The sequence below is a fragment of the Lacerta agilis genome, chromosome 11 (assembly GCF_009819535.1).
Source record: "Lacerta agilis isolate rLacAgi1 chromosome 11, rLacAgi1.pri, whole genome shotgun sequence".
Lineage (NCBI taxonomy): Eukaryota > Metazoa > Chordata > Lepidosauria > Squamata > Lacertidae > Lacerta > Lacerta agilis.
The window spans coordinates 33,729,301-33,751,981 of record NC_046322.1 but is presented as its reverse complement, the minus strand read 5'-3'; the positions used below and the strand labels follow the sequence as shown (position 1 = coordinate 33,751,981).

The following is a 22,681-nucleotide window of genomic DNA, read 5'->3' as shown; positions in this document are numbered from 1 at the left end:
CAATAGCAAAATGCACAAATAAGATTCAATATAGTTCAACACACCATTTTACAGCACTATTTTATATTATTCGTAATAAAACACATTATGATACAGAGTGTAGCTGGCTAATTGTTTAAAAGAAGACCACATCAGATGGTGGTTGAGATCAGATTTCATGTTTACATTCGGCCCTTCTGACATTACAAATATGAACAACGTTGGGCACTGTCCAGTCACAGGTGTTTTTAAGACTGAAATTAAAACATGTGATGTCAGGAACAGTCCTCAATGTGTCTGATGGTGTTTGCATGACAATGAGCATGTCCATGGATTTTCATATACATGAGATATAATAAAAATCAAAGCCTCTACAGGCTACTTCCAGTCCTTTAATGATGGCAGTATTGGACCATGGTAACTAGCACTATCCAATTAATGCATCCTGTCCATGCAAAGATTTCCACATGTGCAATGGGGCTTTCCACTGTTCACCCCCCCCACCCCACATATCCTAACCACCCCCAAATCTGCTTCAGAGGGTTGGGGAAACCCCTAGAACAAGGGGAGGAGAGAATCATAGAATTGCAGAGTTGGAAGGGATCCCAAGAGTTATCTAGTGCAACCCCCCTGTAATGCAGGAATCTCAACTTGATCATACATGGCATAACAGAATAAAATGGGAGATAGGGAAGTCCCCACTGAATGAGTGGAAATCTTGGGGCACATGGCCAAGTTTGGTGTGTAGTGCAATCATTTGAGGAGATGACATTTTATCTGCTTTTATTACACCTAAGATTGATACCACTGGAAACAGTATTGTGCAATGTAGAATTACAAGGGCACATGTTAAGAATTCCCTCATTCTAATGGATAAAGGGAGTGTGTTTTTGAAAGATAGTGTGAAGGAAGGGATTATTATTATTATTATTATTTAAAAAACTGTCATCTACATAATTCCGAAATCATGGCCTGCAGTCCTCAAAACCATTTCTCGAGAATAGCTCCCCCTGCTTCAGCTGAATTCCTTTAGGATACACAATCTGAGGATAAAGTCATCACTTGATGACAGAATGGTGACCTTCATTCCTTCATCAACATGGGTTGATGCTCATCACAACAGGTTAGTGCTGGAAGCAGTAGAAAGGTGGGTCTCTGAGATAGGTGTAAAGAACTGAGGAAACTGTAAGTGCAACCAAGATGGCAGATTGGATGAGTAATAAGGTTAGGTTCTGCCTGTTTCAGGGAGGGAGCACCTTAAATGGGCTGGATTTTCCTAATATGGAAACATGTTGATGACCCCCAGCACTAATTAATATAAATGAAAGCTTGACACCAAAGGAAATGTTTAGCCATTTCAGAACTTTTTGAATATCTGCTGATTATTCTTTTTAAATGAACGTGTCTGGATAAAGCTAAAGTACTCTTAAAACTTTAGAACCTGGAAGCTAAATGTTCACTACGGTCTCTAAATTCTGTAACAAAAAGTTATTCAGCTCCACAGTACATTGTGTGTGTGTGTGTGTGTGTGTGTGTGTGTGTCTGTGTGTGTGTGAAGAAAACGTAGTTGGTGGCAAACAGACTCCATGAAGGTCACCATACAGTTTGTGTTAATTCCTTGTGCTCATTGATGGCTCTTCTTAGCATGTCAGATTACAGCTGCTTTGACATGTTCATGAGAGCCATTAATGCGGGAAAGAAAAGTAAGAAAGCTCAAGCATACAGCAGCACAGAATCAACAATGGTGACCTATGTGAAAACTTCCCAAAAACGGTAACGATGACCTTTCACATACAAGAGATATATACATAGATTAGGCAGTTGATATAACAGGGCCTGCAGAACCTTTAGTAAAAGTGCATCTAATGCATGCAGATTTTTGCTTAACAGCTACTGTCGCTCTTTCCAAGAGAAGGCAGCACTGTACCAGAAAATGCATCAAAAACATGAAAGAGGCATGCAGGTCCCCCCATCCACATTTTAAATACTAACAAAACAATATTTGGTCAATTCCAACCATTGCAGGGGGAGAGGGTGTGCACTTAGGAATGTCAATCTCACATTAGTTTGTTCACCATTTAATACACATGACTAATTTCCACCAGTGGCAACATAATATTGCTATTTTTCATTCATATGCTTGACAAGGAATTCTATACATGTCTGCTTGGAAGTAAGTTTGAGTACAATGTATGCATGTATAGGATTGGTACGCCACCACCTCTGTTTGTATACCACTGATGATGATCAGAGGCACTGGCTGTAGATTTGCTCCAAGGAGTTGGCATGAAGCCAAAAGCATAGTAAATTGGAAACAAATCCCATTGACTTAATCCATTGGCTAAAGTGGTCTAGGGTAGCACTGTGAATTCAAGAGACTGTACAAACAGCTAACATAGGATGCTGTTACCTTGCCACTAATTAAGAATGCTCTTCCTTATGGATTAGAAATACTCCTTTTAAGTATAATAGTCTATAGCTACTGCTGTCATTATTGTTAGAAAACAGCCAAGAGTGCATTAACTGTACTGATTATCCATAATGAAATTAAACAATTAATATACCTAAGGGTCACAGACAGCTGCAAACAAAATCCTCTTACAGCAAATCAAATATAAAGACCTGGCTACTCAGTGCCTTCAGCAAAGGAAAGAGATTCCAGTCATAGGCATAGCATAGCAACACCATGGGAGAATGCCTTCTTAACATCAATGGGAGTCACCTAGAAGCAAAAGTGTTCAGGAAAGTGGGAAAGTCTCACATGGCCCAGGTAAATGGCTGAATATTGCTGGAAGTAAGGAAACTGCACAAGCTCTATTCTTGCTAGGAAACACTTGGATTGTAGTAGATTGGCTCACGTGCCATTGAAGAGCCATGAATCTGTCCTTACTAACACTTAAGTGGCCTAGCTTATTTATATATATATAATATTTCCAGAATTTGTTGTGAAAGAGATAAAGAAATTGAATGGGGTTTTTAAACAGAGGCTTGCACATGAACTGGGACCAAAGTAGATGTCAAATGAATCCCTGCATTTAATTTTATTGCAAATAGAAGTCCCTAGTGGGATTGATGATTATCAGGACTGCAGCAGGTAAGGAAGGTGGATTTAGCCATTTTCTCTCCAGTTGCAAGTTCTGAGGAAAATGCTTTCTACAAAGAATTCATCCCATTGGCACCCATGATGGATTTCTTCCAAATATAGATTATTATTTTTTCCAGAAAAGTGGTTTTCATCAGGACCAGAGCAGATGAGGAAAGGGTAAAACTTCCCCTTCCCACCTGTTGTAATCCCAATAATTAACACACGTGGCCTGGCAAGGCTGCTATTTGCATTTAGCAAAGTGTGCAAATTAAATGCAGAGATATGTTTTGCATCATGTCTAGTTTGACCTTGAATCTCTACAAAATAGTGGACAATGAAATTGTTTCTCCTCTTTCCTCATTAGGGATTTTTTAAAAAGTTTATTGCTTGTTTGATTTCTGATGCACTATAGAAATAAATGATATATGTGGCTAAAGACCCTCTCAGAATTTTCCTTTCCTATTTTCAGCCTACGTGGTAAATCAAAGCAAGCCATTACTGAGAGAAAGCATAAGCAAATGGATTGATAGCACACAGAGTAAGAGTAGTGAAAATGGAGAGGAACCCACCTTCATGACCGATAACAGATCTTGAAGATGTCTGAAAGCTAATAATTCCTGCCACATTGTCATTGGCCAGAATAACCACAGTGACCGTGTCTGAGCTGGGTTGAATACGACTGCCACCATCAGTGTGAATCAAACTGATGATAATGCTTTCGTCATCCTCGGGTTCAGAGTCATCTAGAATTGTCAATGTGATTGTCTTTTTTGTTTCACCTGACAAAAGAAATGAAAGGCTTTTACGCAAGCAGTGCTACCACTGTTTCAGCAGTGATCATCCCAGTGCTTAAAACAAAAACTGAACAGCAGAGCAAATTCAGTTCATGGTACTATTTAACATATTTATTTATTTTACCTTTGCTGATTAGTGATCTGAGTTGTTTCCTTTTACTCTCCTTGTCACAGAGTCCCAACCCAGTGAGAGCTTCAGTCATCCAGACTAATCTATTTTATTGCATTTTAAACACACTGCAAGCTTCCTCAGGATCTTCAGTAAAAGACGAGGTATATATATTTCAACCAAATAAATATCTTCATATTGGCCATATCTGCTAATATATACAATCAAACAAAACTATTTTCTGATCAAAAATTTACTACCTTGTGGAGAATGATCAACCGTGACATATGAGCCAGCTCAAATTTTGCAAGGCTGAATTGCCTTGTTCACAAGACCAGTTCACCCATGAATATATTCCATGAGGAAACGGAAATATTATTGCCTGTTTGGGGTGGGGGTGTGAGAGATATGGATTCATTTTGAGATTACACACCTCAGATGACACCTCTTTATTTGATGAGTTTGCACAATGTTTTATACACTCATTGTATTTAAACTATGGTTTAAGAAGAAAGAATGTGTCTGCTCCCTGCTCTGTGTAGCACACAGGCTTCGGCCAGGGCTGGCCCAAGACTTTTGGCTGGCTTAAGCAAAAGACAAAGATGCCTACTATATTCCATATAATTGTGATGGGTGTCCTCTGCTGTACCCAAGAAAGCAGCAGGCTACTTTGTGGGGTGCAGGGCAGGCCACATGGCACACACAACTCTGTCCTTTGGCACCTCCTTGCCACTCCATGCTCTACAGTATTTGTTGTCTGCGGCAGTTGCCTCATTCTACCTAATGGTAGGCCCTGGCCTGCCTTCACTCAGTGTTGATCTGAAGCTAGCCATGAAGGACAGTGATTGTACAACAGACGGAGCTATTGATTGTTAGAACCACAATGGCTATGCTCTGGCTCCACAGCTGGAGGCAGCAGTGCTTCTGAATACCAGTTGCTGGAAACCGCAGGAGAGTAGAGTGTTCTTTTGCTCAAATCCTGCTTTCTGGTTTCTCACAGGCATCTATCTGGCTGTGAGAACAGGAAGCTGGACTAGATGTGTCATTGGCCTGATACTGCTGGCTCTTCTTGTGTTCTTATGTATTGTGCTATTATTATGTAGCGCATCCCAAACTTCTTACCTTCTGCAAAAATCAGGACTTCCCCTTCACCTATGAAATCCACATTTGGGGTAGCTGTGCCACCAGCTATGCTCCACTCCAGTATCACCTGTCCCAGACTACCTTCCGTTCTGTGTATCATTAGCTGCACGGTGTTCTGAGGCCATTCATGAACTTCTACATAAAGACCATCCTCTGTTGTATTGGGGCTGATGCTGTAGATCACAAACACACCAAAGGCATCTCCGTTCATTAGTATGACCACTGTAGAGGTGTTTGGTTGTCCTATGGTTGGATGATCTTCAATGCTGGCAGAGATGTTCAGTAGCTCAACCCTTAACAGAGAAATGACAAACTTCTCATCCACTTCTGGAAAATCATCAGGAAGTATGGTAACTGTGAGATTTGCAAACTCCACTCCTTCGGCCATAATCACCCACTGCCTTGTAACAGACTCATAGTCACTACCTGCAATTGCTTGTGTACTAAAAAGAGAGGATACGGTGGTAAGGTTTTTCTTGTATGTCCAGAATCCTGACTTGTTGGTTACTGGGCCATCCCAAGCTGCCACCCAAATGCATGAAGGAATTCCAAAGGCATTGGAAGAGGTGAAGGCTGAACATGCTGGCTCTTTCAGGCATAAAGTTGCACAAGTGTACAATGAGTCATTAGTTGAAACATTGACTTTGGTCATCTCAATTGTATCTGGAATTCCTTGCACAGCAGCTTCATAGTAGGACAGCACATCCAGGCCTTGGGCTACTGCCAGAGCTACAACATCAATTTCAGAAGTGCTGTAGAAAATCTGCAACCGACCAAATCTTCCACCACTACAAATTGTGATAAGGAGGTTGTGTTAATTGTGACAGTTTCTCTAGTTACAATATTTATAAATAAGAATTTTTTTTGCAAAAATATTCATCATTTAAATACAACTTTTAAAACTATCACGACTCTCATTTATTTAAAAATGCAACTTCAACACAGAAAAGTGGGAAAGCAAGAAGTGGCAATGGGATGAGAGAATGAAAGTGTGAAGAACAAGCTTATAGAGTGTATCATTTTCACGTCTAAATCCTAAGTCATTTATGTTGACTTCTCCTGGTGAGTAAACAAATATTGGAACAAGCAAACCTGTTCCTGATGCCTGCTTGGGCTGCAAGTCTTTCTTCTGTGACCTCCTTCAAGAGCTTCCCTTAGTCTTCCCAATTCTTATCAACTGCATCTCACACATTTCAGTTTAAACAGATGTAAGATCATAAGACTGGTCTCAGTCTTAAATCCACTTTTCCCCATGTGCTCACTTGTCTTATAAGCAGTGCTTTTTCCCCTTTAAAAATGTTTAGGAGTACTCTCATTTTCCTACTCCTATTGGAATAATGCCCTTCAATGAGGCCAAACGTAGATTCATAAAATGTTTAGGGGTATGCATACCCCTGCGTAACCACGGGAAAAAATATAGTATGCCACTTGTAGTAGTAGTAGTAGTAGTAGTAAACAGGTTTTTTTTACAAGCAAACCTAACAATACAGTAGCAGGAGAACATAGAGTAATTCACAGTCAGTACATTTAAAAGACCAAGGTATTAAACAGACCTTCTCTTCACTGTTATGTTTGCAACTGAACTCCTCTCCAGTGGCTCTTGAATTCGGTACAAGTTTTGGTGAAAGGCAACTGTTCCGTATGGCTTATCATTGGCTGGAATTATCACATTTGCCACTCCATCTGGTCCAATAGTACCTCCATTGGAAGCCTGAGTTAATTCCACTCTGATAACCTACAAGGCATGTTAGATTGTCACTGAAATAACTTGATGGTGGGGGGAAATGTCCAGTTTGAGCCAGATGATAAACAAGTACTGGAAAACTTTTTTTTCAAAAGTATCCTAATTTTAGGCTATTTGCGGCTTATTAGAAATGCAGTATAAACAAAAGAAAGCAACTCAATTCAGCTTTCAATGTTCATGATGAGTAACACATGCTACAGCAGTTACCAAATTACCAATCCTTTTATTGTTTAGTGTAGCAAAATTAAGAAACCATGTTTACTCCATATTCCTACTGGTACTAGAAACAGATATCATTCAAAATCATTAGAAATACCACGTACAGCAGTATGAGAACAGAGCAGTATGATTTATCTAAAGTTTGTTTTCAGTGCAACTTCCCATACCAAATTTTGCTTTGGCTCTTGCCACATCCTTTGGCAGGCCACTAGAGGGAGATTGCTAGGTACTACCACCATGAGTTTTCCTCAGTGTCAGGAGCGAGCCAGCAATAAATCACACTGTGCAAGTTGGAATTAACTCTTTATTAGCAAAAACACATTTTGCACAGGAGTGCCAGACCTAATGGACACAGCCAATCATCTCTGGTAAGCCTTGCCCCCATGAAGCAGTTGCTGAGACTGAAGGTCCCCCCTCCCCACAGCTGCCTAAGTTGCCTCCTGTCCAGGGTTTTCCCAGGCAATCAAGAGACATAACACACCACTTACAAGACAACAGAAATCATGAATGTTCTGGTCATGTGTTGTATGGCTGCTGTACTCACCTCTTCAATTTCTGGATCATCATCAGCCATGATCTCCAGTGTCAAGTTCTTCATGGTTTCTCCAGGTGAAAATGGAATATTACCCGAGAAGACCAGCAAATCACTGGCAGCAGGTTGCCCATTAATGCTGGCTATCCATTGAACAGTCACATTGCCCAGTGCTCCAGCATTACGAATGACTGGAAGATCTATCCTCACTGTGTCAGACTCAGGCTCTTCAACTGTGATTTCTGTGATCTGGAAGACTAGCAAAGTTGAGAGTTTTTATTCCTTCCTTCCTTCCTTCCTTCCTTCCTTCCTTCCTTCAAATGTCTTGTAGGATAAGGTTGCTTTTTAATATATATTTTATTGTAAGAGATATTTATGAAATAGAATGCCAATAAGTAGTGGATGTAGCAAGCTACCACATAGGATCACACCTGGATGAATTTCCATGAAAAGGCAATCATTTTGACTTCATTTGAGAACAGTCATTGGCACATTTAATATCAACTAATCCCTGCACTGGTGGGTCTTGCTACTTCCTTTTTGCTTTCTTTCCATATCTTTGTGGCAGAAAGTTTATGTCACTGACTGGTCTTCTCTGATGTCACCCAACTTCACTGAATACACAGGGGATCAGTTTAAGCCTTGGAATTTGAAAGTCCCTGGGAGTCCTATGTAAAATGAAACCCACTAATCTATAGCAGCACCTCATGGGGGTTCAAAGGAACCTTGTGGTTTTAAGACTGGTGTAGTATTTAACTTTTCATTGAAGAGTGTCTTGCAACAGAAACTGCTTGTTAAATCAGCAAATGGCCACTGTGACATTTGCCACTCAAAGGTTAGAAGAATAGGTTTAAGAGCTTCATCTTACCAAAAGATCCAAACGGATCATCGGAGGCCTCAATGGTTATGATTGCCTGAGTTAGGCTCCCAAGCAATGCTCCTCCTGTTGTTTCATTGAGCAGCTGCACAAGGAAGGACTCTTCAACTTCAGGGTTGATATCATTGATTATATAAATTGGCACAGCTTTGCTGGTCTCCCCTTCTAGAAGGACAACATCCGATGAGGCTATGCTGTAATCTTCCCCTACATAGAGATGACAAAGATGCTTAAGCAATATTGGAAGCAAATGTCTACTAGCTGTACGTGACTCATGATTCAAAGTTACTATTTCTTCGCATTGCTGAGAAGTTAAACGAAAAGCTGAGTGTGATCCGTATTCCTGCTGTTTGTTAGAAAACTATATAGATAAGTACATCTATTGCCTTATCACTGATTTTTTTCTCTCACACCCACCTGCAATTGCTGTTATTGGCACTGCTTTAAATTTCACTGAAACATCCGCAAAAATCCCCCCAGTTCTTGTGACATTGATGATTGGTCCGATGTAATTTTCAGCAACTCGTACAGCTGATGCCGACAGCTGTAACGTTCCAAAAGCATCATCATTGGCATTGATAATTATGTGAGCAATGGTATCCCCTTTAGATCCAAGGCGAGGAGAATCTGAAACTGAAATACCAAATAATTTGAGCCATCTGAGATCCCTGTTTATTACTACCTTAACAAGTATAGTTTTGAAAAGGTTTTGAAAAGGTTTAATTTAGCTTGTATAATCATAGCTGTACGTTACGTAAGGTTATGGCAAAACAAGAAGCTTGATATCATGCTATTATCATCTCCAATCAAGGCCTCTATTGCAAGGATTGTCCCCTGGAGACTGTGGACTACAACTTCTATCAGGCATGGCCAGCATGGGAGTTGTAGTCCAACAACAACAAGAGGACTATAGGTTTTCCATATCTAGTCCAATGCATAACACAGGGCAGTGCCAAATATGAACCATAATAAAACAAAACTTCCATGTTCATAGACAGTGTAACCCTGAATACCTTACGCTGGGGACATGCAACTGGGGAAGGCCATGACATTCATGCCCTGTTTGTGGGCTTCCAAGATGGATCTGGTTTTAGAAACATGACACTTGCTTAGATGGATCTTTGGTCTGATCCATCCTCTCTTGTGTATACTACCATATCCAAAGCTCAACAGAAACTGGATTTCATTCTCAATTATGGTATTATTTCTGGGATTCATATGATGAAATATACATGACAGTTCAATTATCCCACAGAGCTTCATATCTGAAGCTTCTCTGCTTATCAAGAATGAAACGAAATGTAATTAGACAACCTGGGGAACTTTGAAGTGCAAATCTGTATATAATCTTCTAAATAAAGCTGGCTAATTAGCATCCATACTTCTAGACATGGAGACAGATACATGTCCCTAGGTTACAGACTGCAAACTATATGAAAAGCGAACACATAAAGACCACAAGATAAAAGTTATGTAAGGTCCCAGAATGCAAAGGAATCTAATCAGCCATTTGGCAATGCTAGAAAGAAACCTTCTCTATCCATTATGTCTCATAGAACTGGCTTTTTAATCAATATACCACAATATTGCACCAATATCGCTACATGCTTCATCAGTCCAAAGAGCTGCATGGTACAAATAACACTCCAATTGCAGCTAGTGTTCAAACTCATATCAAGCAGTTATACATAATATACATGTTATGTATGAGTTTAATTAGTATGTGCACTATTGTTTAGTGGTAACATAAAAGTGATCCTGCACCTTTAACCATGTAACCATGTGATGACTGATTCTTCACACCTGCATTGTATTTAACTGCTTGATATGAGTTTGAATATAATAAAAATAAATAATAATAACTTTTTATTTATACCCCGCCCTTCCCGATCAAAACTGGGCTCAGGGCGGCTAACAGCAAACATAAAAACATTGATTAAAAACGAGTTTTAAAACAGCTTAAAAACAGCTGTGTCTGTGAATATCTTCTCTATGTTGAGTAACCTGTTTTGTACAATTGGGTAAGATATAGTATGAGACAGTTGTTTTATAATTAATTTCTTTGCTTTACCACATATTGTAATTGGAGTGTTATTTGCACCATGCAGCTCTTTGGACTGATCAAGCATGTAGCGAAACCTGTAATACATCCGGAAACAGGTCTTCTCCCGCCCACCTACGTTATTCCCATCAGGGTGGTGGCTTTGATTCGTCTTTCTCATGATTCATCCATGTACACGGCTTGGTGTTTCCAACTCGAGACCCATTGAAGAACACTCCAACTAGTTCGGCCTCGGCAATGGCTTTTGAACTTTTCTCCATTCTCCTATGTGCTACCCTCACCGTTGTGGCGGCACGGGGTTATCATTCCGTGTTTGGACTCACGCTACTTGTTGCATGATTCATTTATCCAATTTGTTTAGATATAGCTGTATTTTTATCCATTCCTTTTTTTCAGTATTTGCACTTGGCACCTTAGTACTGTATGTTTGTGATTTGAATGGTTACTAGCCCATTTATATTCTATCTATTATTCTAGTAAATTTGGTTTTATATTTATAGCCAGTTTGTGGTGTTGTTGTTTTGTTTTGTTGTACTAGTATTTTCACTTTTCACCACAATTGATACTTGTGTATATTATTTGTCATTTACTAGGTGGACAAACTTACCTGGCTTGCAGCTACTTTTTTTTTTTTTTTGCTATTCCTGTTGGCATTATCTATGTTCATAGTAAATGGAGCTTCTGGCATTAATCAGAAGCAGATTCTGCAAATTTTGTTTGCGGGGGGGGGGCAGATGAAAAAAGCAGCCCCACAAGCAAATACTATTGCTTAGTATAATTTCATACAAGAAAGCATAATCTAGGTTAGTGACATTTCAACATTCATTTATATTCTACTGCTGGAAATCTAGCAAGTCTGGAAATATATAGTCTTACTTGACCGATGTTGGTCTCCTTCCACCAAAGTTACACGAAGCAGCTCCACAAAGACAGATTCTGACTTCTCTGGTTCACTGTCATCCAGAATAGGGAGCTCTATGGTAGCCTCACTTTCATTGGCGGCAAAGATTACAAATCCTGAAATGGGCAAATAGTCTTGCTCCTGTCTTGCCCTGGCAACATTTGATGGCAGATAGGGAGATTCTTCCTCATCCCCCATGGTTCTATATGTAACCATTACTACTCCCAGGAGACCTTTTAACCGCACTATTGTAAGAGTGATGGTCTTGGCTTCTTCCTCAACTTTGATTGGCCTGTTTTTCTCAGAGAAAATTAAAACTCCATAGGGGTCATCATTTGCAAGAATTGTTAATGTAGCATTGGTGTGGTTTCCAAGACGTCCACAGGAAGTGTTGATTATCCAAACTGAAAATGTCTTGTCTAGTTCTGGAATTTCATCAGGCAAGATCTTCACTGTTAAATGTGCTTTTCTTTGCTCTATATTGAAAGTTATGTTGCCAGTGGTAGCTGCTAGATCATCAGTATCATCGGGCACTATGAACCAATGCAAAGTTACCTGGGACAAGGCGCCATGGTTTCTGACAACCTGAAGAGCAAAAGGGTAAATTGTTATTGTTGCATTGTGAAGGTCAAAGAACCTCAGAGTTGTTTATTCTGAGATGCTCCATGCCACTTTACAGCACAGTAAACTAGATCCATGTTGGCCACTTAGGGGCAGCACAAGGAATTTGAGACAACCATGTCACAAACTCCAAATCACTGAACACAACTGCCTTGCTTATGCAGGGTAGCTGAGTCAGGGCTGTCTGTGTTGTTTGCTGCAACCAGAACCTGCTCTTTTTAAACTTAGCAGAAACCTCCTCAATGTTGATGAGTAGTGGTGTGTAAAATTGCAGATTCTGCATATGGACCAAGGTAACACATTTAGAATGAGCAAACAGCAGCCACCACAAGCACAGGGACATGGTGCTTAATGCAGCTCAGATATACCCTCAGACATGCACAATCTTACCACGTACATTGAATTTACAGGCCAAATCAGCCTTGCGGATCTAACACATTGCCTCTTCCTCCCCTTGTTTTGACCCCTGACTTCTATGCAATGGTATAAATATTTAGCTCAATGCAAAATAGGAAGTTTCCTGATCTTTGAGTATGTCATTCATGCAGATTTTCCTTCTTAATGCTGAAGCTGCATCAGTGCGACTCTTTTTTGTAGCTATACTTCCTGCATTATACTTAAGCTGTAAAAGGAAACATGATTTTAAAAATGGAGCCTATTTTCTTTTCTTTTTTGCTGAGTATGCTCTTTCATGGAATCACATTAATACATCCTGTCCCTCTTCCATCTAGGATTACTTCCACCCTAAAGAACAGAAAACCTGATTCACCAGTATAGATTCATCACACAGCCCCAAACTCTTCCTTTGTCTTCTTTATCTGTGTTGTCATAGAAGGTCTGTTGACATATTAGACATGGCAGACCTCCACAGAGTAGTGTCATGCTTACAAAGGTCTGAGAAATTGAAAACCATCATAGGCACAGCATCCAGATGGGCATCTCAAATTATACAATCCTTTTCTCTAGATAATCAAAGTCCCTGCCATGCTAGTGTAAGGACTGAGCTCTTGGGCATGCTATAATAACCTGGAGGCCAATGGATCTTGCAAACCGAGTGAACCAGAGTATCAGTCAAATCAGAGAGCTTGCTGTGAGTGAGTCAGAAATCAGGTGTGCAGTTTTGCCCCAGCCAGTCCCTACCACTCAGATCCCACCCCCAGAATCAGGTGTTCCTGCCAACTAAATAAATTTTATTTTTTTGCAAAATTACACAAAGCCTCCCAGCCCTGCTCTAGAGATAGCATGGTTAAATGGGATGCTGTATCTTGTAAACTCAAACTTCTTGACCTCAAGCGTGACTGTTCCACCTCCATCCTCAGGTTCAGATCCATTGACAGAAAGCGATTCGGCACTGAATTCAAATACACCATGAGCATCATCAGAGGCTTCAATAGTGACTATGATGTGAGATGCTATTCCCAGGCTGGCTGTTGATACAAAGGGGGGGGATGATTTACACACTATCTGAAAAAGCACAGATGAAAATCTGAAATGGCAAACTCTTGAATGAATCAATTATTTCAATCAATGTGTGGAATGGTCAATGGGAATCCTGTACTTTATAAATTCTAATAAAATATTTCTTTGTTCTTCCCAACAGCATCAAAGGTAGCATTTGAATATGACACCCAATTTACTTAGAGTAGCTGCTCTCCCTCCCCCCGTTTCCCAATGTCATTACAGTGGACATTTCAGTTCATAAATGATCGAAAACCAGAAGTGATTGTTCCAGTTTTCGAACATTTCGGTTCATAAACTCGAACATTTCGGTTCATAAACGATCGAAAACCAGAAGCGATTGTTCCGGTTTTCGGATAATTTTTGGAAGCTGAATGTCCAGTGCAGGTTCTGCAGCTTCCAATTGGCTGCAGGATGCTCCTGCAGCCAATTGGAAGCCGTGCCTTGAAAGTCGAATGTTTTTGAAGTTGAACAGACTTCTGGAACGGATTCTGTTCAACTTGGAAGGTACGTCTGTATTAAAAACACGATTTAACAGAGATTTAGGCTGTAAACCTGCTTATACTTGCTTGGGTTATAGGACTTTATCCAGACTTGCAACTAAAAAAAATGTATAGGTTTTTTCTTTTAGGCTTATAATTGCCAGTCTAAATGAAAACAAGCCACCTTCAGACCTTTTCATGCTAAATATGTGAAGGTCAGGAGTGGAGGAAGCAGACCCAGCAATGTTTAGATGATGTCAACATGAGGGACCCCCTTCCATTTACACACGTTTGCCTTCCCTTGTCCCTGAAGAGGGCTTTTTTTACATTTATCCAATCATACATTCACAAAGCTGTTGGCCATAGCACTATTGAACAGCATTTTGGTTTTAACAGCTTGGGGGGGGAGTGCTTTTAAAGAATTATACTGCAAAAATGAATTAACAGTATGAAACAAAACAAAAATAGCACAATCAAGGAAGGTACTGTCAATCTAAGAAAAAAAACCCACACAGAAGTGGTAAAAACTTGTATTTTTGAGTTTTTTTAAAAAAAAGGTTTGGGAAAATACAGAAGATAAGCTATCATGAAAATGGAGGAAAGGATCACTGGAGAGAAGACAGCAGGGAGGGGAAAACAATACTCCAGATTAAGTGTTTTAATTAGAGTTAAATAAGGAAGGGATTTTAGTTGGCGTTTTATCTTAAAAATCCTTGAAGGAATTATATTCCTAAAAGGAAGTGACAATGTTGCCCTGAAAATGGATTTCATGGGAACATGTTCCTCCAAGTTAACTTGCGAGGAAATAATAGGCTCCCTTCTCCTACTGTTGCTTTACATCTGCCTCCTGACATAACTAGGAAAGCATGAATTTTTAAAACAGCAAGACAACATGATCAAAGAACTTCTGAATATGTGTGATTAGTTTTAGACTAGAATACCTGAAAAAAAAACAAATCAGTCAAAATCAGGTACTGTGTATCAGCACAGATTTTCAGCTACTGTATCAAAATACTAGTTTCAAATTATATTTTACTTTGAAATGTGACAATTATTCAAAGTAAGTCTAAGAAGAAGTTATAAAAGGTCAAATGCAACCCAACCTGTAAACTGATGGCGACAGTGGGACAATTCCAAGAAAAACATGAACAGACTTATAAGGTGATATTTGGTAGAAAGGAATAACACAAAATAATTATTATTTACAAAGAAATTGTCAGTGAGCTGAATCACTGAAGCCAAATAAACCCCAACTAGCTCATGGAAAACACAATGGCAAGGTATGCCAGTTATGGCAAAAACATTTCAGTAGTCACTTCAGACGAAAATTCAGAATAAGCAGCTTACCACGTTGATGGACAGCAGGAAGGAAGAAGTCCAAGTCCCCATCACCACTACCACTGGCTTCATTAAAGAGCTCAGCAACTTCAAGGACACACACAGAAATACACAAATACACATACATATACATATACATAAAAACACAGGAGAGAGAAAGCACTTTAACATAACTCTGGAGAAAAAAAACAAATGAAGAAGATATTCCTGAAAAACTTTCAAAGGCTTTGCAAGCTTATAGGATACTGATAAAAGCCAAGAAGACAGGAGACACATACTATTGATTTGTTTCACCCAACTGTGGGTACTGAGGCATAAGTGACAGATACTTGATATTTTAGAAGTGGAAGAGCATATAAGTTTGAAATGACAGAGCCCATAAACAAAAGAGACAGCTGCAAACTTAGTAGGATAATGGGCATAGCTGTCAACTTCCCCCCTTTTTTAAAGGGAAATTCCCTTATTCCGAACAGGATTCCTCGCAAGAAAAGGGAAAAGTTGACAGCTATGATAATGGGTGCTGTAAAAGCCAATAACACAAATGCACAAAATAAAAGATTAATTAGCTGGCTTTTAGCGCGTTGCTTTTTCTGCTTCTTTAAGAAATCCCTCCCCTAATGCTTTTAGGTATTGAATGTTAAGTTTATTCAAAGTGGCACCTACAGAAAAGAAACTGTTCTTGAAGAGAAGCAACATGAGCATTCCTGCAAAAGAAGTTCATGGTGCTCCAAGCTCTTATACAAGCACAACAGCAGAGCTTAACAGTGACTAATAAACGGTAGCTTCAGCTCTGGGTGATGCTAAAATGAACATGGCAACTAGAGTAGAAGCTCACTGGTAGAGCACCTGGTTTGTATACAGAAGACCTTGGCATCTCCAGGAAGGACTGGGAGAAATGCCATGCCTGAAACCCTGGAGGGCTGCTGCCAGTCAGTGTAAACAAAACTGAATTAGATGGCCCAATGTTTGGACTCAGTATAACGTTCTGTTCCTCCTCCTATGACTTCATATAATTTCATATCTCCCACCATTTAAAAGAATTGCACTAAGGTGGACCATTAGGTGGCAATGATCTCATGCTACCTGGAGTGGTCAGCCATTCCAACTTTCTATGGAACAATCCTCTGTGTTCAGCAATAATGTTGATATGCATTGGGGGGGTGTGAATCTTTGGAAACCTTTGAAATATCAAGTTTCAACGAATGGTCTGGGTATAATAAACTTTCCAAAAAAAAAACCCAAAAACCTAACATGTACATGTGGAGAAAAGCAGATCTATGAACCTGTACCTGCTCCATCCGGATTCAGCAGTTCCACTTTAAAAGCCTTTTCCAGCTCAGGGATAGAATTATCTGTAATGTTAACGATAATGTACTTGTATCTTTCTCCTGGCAGAAATTCCAAGGTGCCTGTAATACCCTGCAGTAAAAAGGCTATTTATACTTTTGCTTAAAACTTGCCATTGTATCAGTATGAGTTTACTGATAAAAGAGAAATAATCAGAAATAAACTTTACACAGACTGTATTATTTATACAAGCTTGCTTTTATCAGGGTAGATATGCCATGTTGGCAAGAGATGCCAAGCAGGAGAAGGCAGTGATGTAGACATGGCCTCCGGGCAGCAGCATCGCTACATACCAACTCAGTGAGGCGGGAAGGACAGCACAGAGGTTTGAATGGGTTGGGCACATGCCTAAACCATCCCTGACCTCACCACCTTAGTCTGTCCCCTGCATTCTGGTACACGATAACACCAGGAAGCCAGGTCCACAGCATCCCTCCCCACTGGCTGCTCCTGCATCCCCAACACATTTGAGAGATTATTAGGAGGCTTACTAGAATCCACAGGACAATTGGTGGGTTCTGACAGTCCCCACCCCTTGCCTGCCAAATCACACTTTGATTTGATTGAACATTTGTATGTCCCTTTTCTAGAAACCAAGCTGAGCTCAAAGCAGCTCACAACAGTAAAGCATTAAAAAATAAAAGCAGCATTTCCTAATACAGAAAAATATATACAATAAGGATATAATAAATAAAACAATAAAGGTACAAAAACAATCTAAACATTGAAATATGACTCAAGGATCCTAGATATACGTTAACAAAAAAAAAGCTCATACAATATATATGCCAGAAACGTCAATCAACCTTGCAGCCAAAAATAAATAAATAAATAAATCCCCCCAAAAAACCATCGCCCCACTACCTCACCCAGGAGGCACACACTTCCCTTCTCCAACAGGCTCTCCTCCCGGGACAGAAACCAGTTCTCAGAATTCAGCTGTAATGGTGAATGAACTGTGATTCCACAAAACCGCTTCCGCTCTCACAAGGAAGTGGAATTGTGGGCAGTCACGGCCCTGCTCACTTGCCAGACCAACCAATCTGGGTCGGTTAGATCCAATGCCTAAGCCAATACCGCTCAACATCTGTAACCAATAAAGTTGTGGCCTTTTTCTGCCCATTAACCTTATATTTGGTGTCACGTGTCATTTATTTTCCTCGGGGAGGACAGGATATTGCCACGCAATATGCTGGCTGCACTACATAAAGGTTAGGCATCCTCCCTCCCTCCCTCCCTCCTTCAAAACAGCAAGCAAATTGCATGGACAATAAGAAGCTTCTGAAATTGCTTCAGATTCCCAGGCACATGTGCAATGCAGTCAATCAAACCAACTCATGGATATCATCATTCATAGTATCCAGGGCACAGAACAAGTTTGAGTGTTGCATGAATGACTCCCTGTAACAGGAGTGGAGGTTCCATGGAATCTCCAAATTGACAGTCATGTCTGCTTGGACGCTGGACTGTAAATACTACCTTGTGTTCATGTCCTGATCAAAAGTTACATACAATTATTACTTTTTAAAGCTCCTGATTGAAGATTATACATTGGATGCACAACAGCAACAGGAAACAGCGAGAGCTTATTCGTATCTGTCACCTCTTTTAGTCTGCTGCTCATACCTGATAATCTTGAGGACTGAATGCTGTCAGTGAAACCGTTTTGTATTGTACAAGAACCATTCCTAGCAGGCCTTGTGCTCGAACCACCAGCAACCTGACATGTCCAATTTCTTCCTTGACAGTAATGTGGGGAGCTGTGGTAGCTGGAAGAATGATGTCACCAATGTCTGCTGGAGGCTCCCCCACTGAGAACTGCAACAAACCTGGTGGAGACAAGATACAACTCTCATCATTCTATCTGCAGTGAAACAAAGTTGCTCAACTATGTAATAGTTTAAGAGAAAATGTTATGAAAATGATATACAGATGGTATCTGACACCAGTTAAGTTAGCTAGAAGGAATTCTAAAATGTCGGATGTGTGTTGGAAATGTAAAATGTCGAAAGGTACCTTTTATCATATGTGGTGGTCGTGTCCAGGGGTAAAGGCCTTCTGGGACAAGATTTATAATGAGCTTAAGAAGGTAATGAAAATTACCTTTTGTAAGAAACCAGAGGCCTTTCTTTTGAGCATGACCAACGAAGAGATACCCAGTCAGGATAGAGTATTTTTTTATGTATGCCACGACAGCGGCTAGAATTTTATTGGCAAGAACTTGGAAGGGTGAAGACATACCAACAATTGAGGAATGGCAGATGAAGTTGATGGAGTACATGGAATTGGCAGACCTGACCGCCAGGATCCGAGACCAGAGGGAGGAGAAGGTGTCGCAAGATTGGAAGAAATTTAAGGACTATTTAGTTAAGCATGTTAAACTGAATGTTTGAATATTTGTGCAGAAATATATAAAAGAGTCGGCTTTAGAAGTTTAAGGTTAGTTATAATGGTTTGAGGAGAAATTTTGATGTGATAGATTTATTTGTATAAGAATGTGATAAGATATAGAATATAAGTTTACAACATATTGGTTTAGATAAATTGGAAGAACATTAAGATATTGAGTATGAGTTAATGGGAAAAGAAATGAAGCTACCTAAAAAGTATATATGTATTTGAAGACAGAGGAGGGACCAGGGGAAGTCCCCTTTAAGAAGATAAAAAAAGTAGAGAAACAAAGATAAATAGTTAGTAAGGTTTATATAAGTTCTTTTTCTCTTTTTGTAGGGTATTGTTGTGTTCTATATTGTTGATTGTGTATTTTGTTTTTATTGTGTTTATGTATGTTTAATGTTGTTTTTGTTTTGTTTTATGGAAAATAATAAAATCTTTAAAAAAAAAAGTTGCTCAACTATAATGCTGTTTTGGATTTTTAAATATTTTATTGCTGTAGTAAACACATGCAGTAAACAATCTTTAAAATACAATAAGCAACAACAACAGCACTTAGTCTGTCATTTGTTGTAAAAAAGGCATAACAACAGCTTTAAGTTAAAGCCAGTCTATAATACCTAAGTTTAATTCATAAACATTTGGCATTTGGACATGGCTACATTTTCAAGAGCACGGCATTTGGTCATTCTTTCCCTTCCTTTCCCCTCTAAATGGTTGCACATGATTTTGAATTAAACCAATGTGCCCACTGAAAATAGTTTCTAGTTAGTGTTGTCTCTGGCCTTGTTTGCATGCATTGCCGCATTAAACCAAAGTGGAAAACAAACTATGAGTTGACATGAACAAGCAGTGTGCTGGTATACACTGCTCGAATTTCTTATGCATCTCTGTACAAATACAGAAAAGGATTTTGGTGAGAGTTTTTAAATACCTAGTAAAAACAATAACTTAGATAGTAATTGTACCCAGCAAATGGGAAAACCAATAAAGGAATGTGGAGATCTTATGCTTAATCTAAACATGAATAAAATAATATCTATCACCATTACCATAAGGGTGGTCACTGGCTTTGATGGTAACATAGGTAGTTTCTTTCTCTGGATCTATGCTTGCTCCACTAGTTGGGGTTGAGCCTATTTTTCCATCCCCTGCAACAGCAGACACTAAAGTCACCTGGAAATATTCATTCAGCTCAGGAATATCATCATCAAGCACAAACAAATTCAAAACCTGGATACAGAGAAGACAAATTAAATGAAAATGATTGCATTGAGAAATACAAATATGTTGCTGCAATGGTTAATAATAACTGGCCTTTTCCTTAAAAAACACATTTATAGTCCTCCAAACAGATTATTCCATATACTGTACTGCAGAGAAAGCCAATGCAGTCCCATCCCAATATTGTTGGGCTGCAACTCCCCTCATTCCTTGGCATTGACCAATGCTTGCTGGAGGCGATGCAAGTTGGGAGTCCAACAACTTTTGAAGGGCACCATGTTGGCTAATCCTCACATACAAGACACAAGACTGAATAATATATACAGGAAAAGTAAATGTTCAAAGACTCAACAGATCATTAACTTCAACAAGAAAATGGATTTACCTCTGATCTCTGCAAAGGGAGGAATGTGATCATTCCACTAGTGTTAGCAAAATCAGCAACCGAGTAATTAATGCCATCAGAATTGATCTGGGAGATACTATAATGTACAAAAACATAGTCCAGAGCTCCCCTGGTGCGCTCCACTACACAAGATATAGTAGAACCTTCATCAGCCACCTATAAGGAAATAAGAAGACTTACAATTAAGTAAAATATTTAGAAAACAGAAAGCTATTTGTTTCGAGGTTTGCATAAAAACGTAACATCATTTTACACTTGTGATATTCAAAACAATAAAATTTATTTCTGGAACAATCTAAGTTCATTCACATAAAGGGGAGGAGCCCCAAAATATAACTTAAATAGCTATTTTGAGTCATTAGTTAGTGGAAGAGCTTCTGCTACTCCTGCCTTCATTCCTCATCATGCTATTGTCTGTGTCATATTCCCAAATCCTTTGCAGAATCACAACACCTTCAGTTTCTTGTGCAGCCTGTTACCAGTTAACAATGTAGTTATTTATTTGATTTATATCCTGCCTTTCCTCCAGGGATGTCAAGGCAATATGTGAGATCACACCCACATTGTATTCTCACAATAACCCCGTGAGGTAAGTTAGGCTGAGAGATGGTGATTGGGTAGCATTACATCACACTGGTTCCTCCAGTCACTGCTGCTCCTTATAAAATCCTCTGCAGCTTATTAAAGCTCAGCTTCATACAGTGAGAGGGCATTTGGGTTGACACACACACACACACACACACACACAACCACTCAAGTCTTTCTGTCTGATGCTCCATGTGACTGCTGGAACATATGGCAGTAGCTGATTACATATTTCATCCCTGCAAGTATCTGAATAACTGAAGCATCATTTTCCCCAAGAAGATGTATTGCTGGTATGAAGGATTTTCAGGCAACAAGACCAATATACATTATGCGTAATTTACAAGTGGGTATTACCGTACATTACAAGTTCTTTAGTTAGATACTTTATCACTTCTTCTCCTCTTTATTGCTGTCCCTAGATGATTATAATAATTACAGTCCTTAATATTTTATAACATCTTCAGAGTCTTCAAAAATTTTCACAATTTTTCAATCATTCTTACAACAGCTCTCTTAAGGTAGGTCAATGTCATTATTCCTGTATTGCAGATAACAGGCTGAGACTGGGAGAAAAATAAGGCCACCTAGTGAGTTGGTGGTTGAGGTGAGATTTGAATTTAGGGGTGTTGTGCGACTATGTTTTACTCAGGATAAACCCACTGAAATTAATGGACCCAATTTAGTCATCGCCATTAAATTTAATGTATCTGAGTAAAACATAGCTCACACTGTTACACATCAGGTCTGAGGCATTCTTAAGCTTCATTTATCTTTGTTGTTGTTATAATACTACAATTCCTTCAAGCTCAATGTGGCAAACATGGTTCTACCCATTTCCCACCCATTCTGAAGTAGCTCAGGCTGAGAGGGAATGACTGCTCCAAGGTCATACAATGAGTTCCACAGTTGAATTAGGATTTGAACCTGGATCTCCCATGTCTTAGTCTAGCATTCTAACTACCATTTCCTACCTCTGGAATGCATGCTCCTGTAAAACCAAATAGACCATTGGCATTATCGCTCTTCTGGATTCTCAACGTTCCAGTTGAGTTTTCTTTTGAAATCCGTGCTCCCCCATGAACAGAAATAAGCTTAAGAATAAACAGTTCCTCTCCTTCTTCTTCTTTGTCATCTCTGGCTGAAACAATGAATGTTTTATTGGTTTCTCCCTGTCGGTATTCTAGGTATCCAGAGATGGGGTGCAAGTCAGCCCTTGCTGGAGTGGCATGAAGTTCATAAATTTCTTCCTTTCTGAGTTTACGTTCATAAAGTCTTACATCTTGCATCAGCCCTGTGTACCTGCTGCTACCATTCATGCCGGCACCAACTCTCATTATTCCTGGACCTAGAAAAAGAAACACAAATGTAAATTGATTTT

The 22,681-nt window shown here is 39.5% G+C and overlaps 1 protein-coding gene across 1 annotated transcript in view; it reads right to left on the bottom strand.

Moving 5' to 3' along the window:
• Nucleotides 1-22,681, bottom strand: part of ADGRV1 (adhesion G protein-coupled receptor V1) — a 236,135-nt gene that overhangs the window by 179,124 nt on the left and 34,330 nt on the right. Inside the window, exons 20-33 of the mRNA XM_033164758.1 lie at nt 22,275-22,648; nt 20,695-20,871; nt 20,138-20,318; nt 18,318-18,520; nt 16,634-16,763; nt 15,354-15,431; nt 13,354-13,493; nt 11,421-12,030; nt 8,900-9,115; nt 8,474-8,689; nt 7,618-7,862; nt 6,664-6,845; nt 5,090-5,898; nt 3,634-3,843 (exon numbers count right to left, since the gene is read on the bottom strand). Coding sequence (XP_033020649.1) covers nt 3,634-3,843; nt 5,090-5,898; nt 6,664-6,845; nt 7,618-7,862; nt 8,474-8,689; nt 8,900-9,115; nt 11,421-12,030; nt 13,354-13,493; nt 15,354-15,431; nt 16,634-16,763; nt 18,318-18,520; nt 20,138-20,318; nt 20,695-20,871; nt 22,275-22,648 — 3,771 coding nt within the window. The remainder of the gene's footprint in view (nt 1-3,633; nt 3,844-5,089; nt 5,899-6,663; nt 6,846-7,617; nt 7,863-8,473; nt 8,690-8,899; nt 9,116-11,420; nt 12,031-13,353; nt 13,494-15,353; nt 15,432-16,633; nt 16,764-18,317; nt 18,521-20,137; nt 20,319-20,694; nt 20,872-22,274; nt 22,649-22,681) is intronic.